This window comes from Buceros rhinoceros, unplaced genomic scaffold (genome assembly GCF_000710305.1).
Source record: "Buceros rhinoceros silvestris isolate BGI_N320 unplaced genomic scaffold, ASM71030v1 scaffold23524, whole genome shotgun sequence".
Taxonomy (NCBI): Eukaryota; Metazoa; Chordata; class Aves; order Bucerotiformes; family Bucerotidae; genus Buceros; species Buceros rhinoceros.
Genome location: NW_010409239.1, coordinates 12,315 through 13,749, shown reverse-complemented (window position 1 = coordinate 13,749; position 1,435 = coordinate 12,315). Strand labels below are relative to the sequence as shown.

Here is a 1,435-nt window from a genome sequence, read left to right as displayed (position 1 = left end):
GCATCCCTGCCAAGGCTGAAACAAAGATGTACCTATCTTACGGGGATGCAAACCACGCATTACCCAACATGTTGTAACTTTCAGTCAAAATAATAGTGTATGCAAAATATATTTATTACCTCTCCTGGGTAGGGTCTCTTCATGCCCTGTATAGGCAAAGACTGGGGGCGTGGGCCTGGGTAGGCTTGCTGAGGCATCCTCTGCCCATGGGTGCTGAAGGGACTTATTCCAGGAGGCCGAGGCTGGTTCATGCCCATGGAAGTTGTCATTCCGTCTCCCATGCTTGCTGGGTTCATGTTGCCTGGCATAGACGCAGGGCCACGAGGACCAGGTTGGTTCATAAACTGGTTGTTGTAAGCCTGAGTTGGACCCATCTGGAAAGAGGAACAAACCTTCAACAGAAGAAGAAAAAAAAAAAAAAAGAATAAAATGCGACATGCATTTAAAATGGGAGGAGGGAGCTGAACATGCTTTTGGGGGAGGGAAGAAGGGGAGGCTGGTGTCGCATTTTCCTTCAGTGTCCTCCACCTTTTAATGGGTGGTGATGTTATTTTTAATAAAAATTCAATTGGAATTGTAGAAAGCATAAGAGAGAAAGACTTAAGTCTAAAGTGAGCAATTAAATAATTTAAATTAGCTAGTCTATGACTGTACGGTAACAGGTAAGGGAGTTAGCTGTGTAAATACAGCACAACACTACAATTTCTAAGACATCGTGCTTCCTAGTATCACCTGGCAAGTGGGCCATATACTTCAAAAATCAGTGCTGTAACAAAGCTAAGGAGGAAAAAACCTAAATTGATCAAACCCATCTTGATTTTAAGAAAAAAACATTATTTATAAAGTTATGATGTGCTGGAGGCTACGGATCACCAGAAATGCATGTCTCATATAGCTGTTCTCATAGACAACATTATTAAAGAGTAAATTTCTTTTCTACTACTGTTTCTTTGTTTGAAGGGAAAAAAACAACCAACCAACTGTAGCTTGCGAAATAAACAATTACGCAAGTGGTACAAAATCTATTCCAAGATTCTGGAACATTTAACCGGGTACTCAGAGGTTCACAGGGCTGGCAAAGGCAGCAATAATGCATCATGTCAGATGCAGCCGTAACTTTGGATAATCTTCAATTTTTTTTAAGGGCCAATCTCCATACTACAAAATATGGTTAGGCAAAATTTATCCAGAAAAACAAGGGAGACTGACTCATACCTACACACACACTTTCCAGCAGTTTCTCATAAGCATTTATAACCACGCTCATGCACAAAATATCTAGAGTAGGCAACCTAAGAAACAAGGGAGTAAGCAGTGTAGCCCAGTTCTCTGTGATGGTTCAGATCAGACAGGTATGAAGACATATAAGGGTTACTCTCTTACCGGTCCATACTGGTTCATGTCCTTATTCTGCGTTTCCTGAAGGGCTGCCACA

The 1,435-nt window shown here is 41.5% G+C and overlaps 1 protein-coding gene across 1 annotated transcript in view; it reads right to left on the bottom strand.

The window, feature by feature from the left end:
* Positions 1-1,435, bottom strand: part of ZMIZ1 (zinc finger, MIZ-type containing 1) — a gene marked incomplete at both ends in the record, with an annotated part of 22,143 nt that overhangs the window by 16,509 nt on the left and 4,199 nt on the right. The window contains 2 exons of the mRNA XM_010135183.1: positions 120-392; positions 1,384-1,427. Coding sequence (XP_010133485.1) covers positions 120-392; positions 1,384-1,427 — 317 coding nt within the window. The remainder of the gene's footprint in view (positions 1-119; positions 393-1,383; positions 1,428-1,435) is intronic.